Genomic DNA, 3349 nt, shown 5'->3' with positions numbered 1-3349 from the left:
AAATAAAATTATATAATGAAGTATATAATTATATAATATTGTCATATGTATTACTGTAATACAAGTTTTCTTTGGCATTTAATATAATAATTATACACTATTTTTTAAAAATAGTATATATTATATTATTTTTACGTTATATTATTTTCAGCGCTTTATAATAAAATATTTATTTGTCAAGTTGTTCTTTCGCAGCCATCTCATACTGATATGAAACATTTCATATCAAGAATGACTTTGACTGCAAGTACAAAACTTTATCTCAAATCAATTACATTATTATACAATTAAATTAATTATATTTACATTTGCGTTATATCATATAATAATTGATACATGCTATAGAGAATGAATTAAATGCTATTCTTTTGTCAGATACTGTTATTTGAATCACATTCTTGTGAATGTTAGTCTTAATGTAAAGAAGAAATAAGGCTCGAGGTTAATTGTCAATGTCAAGTTCCTAGATTGTATACGTCTAAATATAAACGTAATAGACATTTATTAGAAAATCGAAATTCCTGCAATGTATTTTTTAGGGATAAATGTTAATTTAAGTGTCGGTCTTCTCAATTTCGAGAGGTATCCGAATCGTTACTAAATTACCAGTAGTTCTCACTACAGTCAGGAAAGCAATAGTAAAATTCATATAATACTACTGGCATTTCTGGTGTCTGCCTTATTACGTTTACAGCTATTTCAAATATAGGTTTCAATGGCTGCGTTTCGTATACGTAGGGAGATGTACAAATGTTTCCGCAATAGAAGCAATTATCGATTTTATTTCTACTTATATATTCATTCAATTTATGCCATCGAAAAATTATATGTTTATCTCTGTGAAAATATTGATTTTATTTATTACATAAATTATCAAATAGAAACGTGTGTGTAATATATATATTTTTGCTAAAATTATAGTACACAACATATCAAAAAAAGCAATGTACCTGCAATATTGATGTAGTACTTTTGCTCCAAACTGAATAAGGCTTGGGAACATTATCTTATTAATCCAATTTGGGCGACTGACTACTAATGGATTCATTGAAATATCTATAGTTTGCAGTTGCAAATTAGTGATCCCTGCTGGCAGATACATTAACATGTTATGCGACAAATCCAAAATACTAAGATTTCGAACCTTTTCAATGCCCTGTGGTAAATGTTCCAACATGTTGTGACTCATTTTCAATTCTACTAAGGTATTCAAACTCCAAATGTATTCCGATAATTCAAGCAGCTGTAAATTAATGATATTCATGATGACCGTGCTATTAATGAACTATTAATTGTTATTTATGACAACACTGCTTTGATTAGTGATTGCCGTGATATCTTAATGACTTACCGAATTATTACTTATATCTAGAAAACGTAAAGTTTTCTTAATGCGTGCTTCTTTTAGCCATACCCATCCAGAATATTGACTCAAACAATTATGTGATAAATTAAGCCATCGAAGACAATGCAAAGCTCCCAATTTTCTAGGTAACACATCAATTTTATTATTTGATATATTCACATCTGTTAAATTTAGCCACCTTGTATTGTTATTCAAAATCATGAACAGTGGAGCGATATACAACTTTAAAAGTGATGAATGTGTATTTGCCAAATCTTCTAAACATTGTTCCTTAATTGGTGTATCTTCAAAAATTTCACAGCTTTTTCTCTTATATTTAATCTATATTGAAAATGATTATTTAAATTAGATATTTGTAATTGTTAGTCATTATGCTATAAGTTTAAAATAATAATACTTAATATTATATAACTTTAACATATTATATGTAACTTCTCGAGTGAAGTGATTAATCAGGAATAAAAATATTTTTTATTAATACACATATTATAACAATTATTCACCATTGTGTAAAGACGATGTAATCTTATTATATTTATATATTATTACGGACTTGATAAATTTTGTAATTCACGTTGCTAGTAATATACGTTGCTAATGTACAAAATTTGAAGATCTTTGTCGTGAATATATAATTTGTTCCAAGATATCTGCAAAAAGCTATAAAAGTTATTTGATCTGAAATGATTTGATATATGTAAAAGCCCTATGAATTTTCATGATTTAGACTTAATAAACACTTACAAATTATTATATCCAATGTATCTCACGTTCTGTCTGGGAAATAAAATATTTAAACATTCAGAAAGGTCTGCTGCACATTATCTTGTTTTTATCATTCACTTGCTTGTTTTATTGCTGCTTTTGTAGAAAAATTTAGTACTCCATAGACTTATAATTCCTAATTTACAACATTGCGGTTTTCTTTTAATTATAAATTAAATGAGGTGATATTCTGACACGAGCCTCGAGATAACTGTCGTATTTGGTTATTACTTGTTGTTTTATATTAGAGTGATACAAATGTGATAGTATATTGTAAAGGTCAATTTTAAATTAAAGATTATAACTGAAATTAAAATAATAACGCTCTCGTTATATTTATTTTTCAAAAAATTCGGTTTTTTGAGACTTATTTTTTTTTAAATTGTTAACCAATTTTCAAAATTTATGTAAATATATATAGTTAAATTTATGTTCAAGTAATAAATAGATATTTAAAAAATATGTTATAAATTATTTATCAGAGTATTAAACATTAAAATCTAAAAACATATATTATAGAAATTAAAGAAAACAAATTATATTTAATAAAGCTTTCAAAAAATAATAATATTTTAATATTAATAAATAGACAATGAGAGGATTAATACAGCGGAAGCTGTACATTTGGAGCTCAATACATATAATATATTCTCAATAATTTTACATTAGGTACCTAAACAAATTTCTTAAATGTTTCGATTTCGTTCAAACCGTCATCAGCAATGCCATATAATTTACCATACAAATTCTTTATAATATTCATAATCTGCAGATGTTGAAATTGTTTCTATGTTAGACAAAGGATGAGCATATACCTACTTCCTAACTGAGTACATTATCATAAAAGTATTACACACACACGCGCGCGCGCGCGCGCACGCACACACACACGCACACACACATTATATATGTATTATATATAGTATATCATTGTACATGAAATATGTCAATTTTTTATATAATTACATAAAATTTAATGAATTTTATATAATTATATATAATCATATATAAAACATTTTCCCCGGGTTATTACGAATATTAGAATCTTGTTCAATTGTATTAAAAAGCATTATATCTTCTGCACACAAGATACGCCAAGCATTGCCACATTTTGTGTGTAGAAGCCATTATTTTAATAAATATATGATTGTTTTATAAGTTATTTTAGAGGATGATTAAATAGTACACTTTGTTAAATGATTAAATATAAAATTTATA

The 3349-nt window shown here is 26.0% G+C and overlaps 1 protein-coding gene across 1 annotated transcript; it reads right to left on the bottom strand.

Moving 5' to 3' along the window:
• Window positions 1–602: 602 nt before the first annotated feature.
• Window positions 603–1177, bottom strand: LOC108751276. Its single transcript, XM_018491367.1, has 2 exons — window positions 951–1177; window positions 603–837 (listed from the first exon to the last, which is right to left on the bottom strand). Exons 1-2 carry the CDS (start codon window positions 1175–1177, stop codon window positions 603–605), a joined length of 462 nt encoding a protein of 153 aa, XP_018346869.1.
• Window positions 1178–3349: the final 2172 nt, after the last annotated feature.

The sequence above is a fragment of the Trachymyrmex septentrionalis genome, unplaced genomic scaffold, assembly GCF_001594115.1.
Source record: "Trachymyrmex septentrionalis isolate Tsep2-gDNA-1 unplaced genomic scaffold, Tsep1.0 scaffold43, whole genome shotgun sequence".
NCBI lineage: Eukaryota > Metazoa > Arthropoda > Insecta > Hymenoptera > Formicidae > Trachymyrmex > Trachymyrmex septentrionalis.
The sequence above is the reverse complement of the archived record's forward strand: the minus strand, read 5'-3'. Positions and strand labels throughout refer to the sequence as shown.

What these genes read in the sequence shown, in the direction of transcription:
- LOC108751276 (XM_018491367.1), bottom strand. Translation starts at nt 1,177, where the DNA reads ATGTTGGAACATTTACCACAGGGCATTGAAAAGGTTCGAAATCTTAGT. An exon ending in GTACTACATCAATATTGCAG is followed by an intron (nt 838 to 950) that starts GTACATTGCTTT and finishes ATATTTTCACAG; the next exon opens with AGATAAACATATAATTTTTC.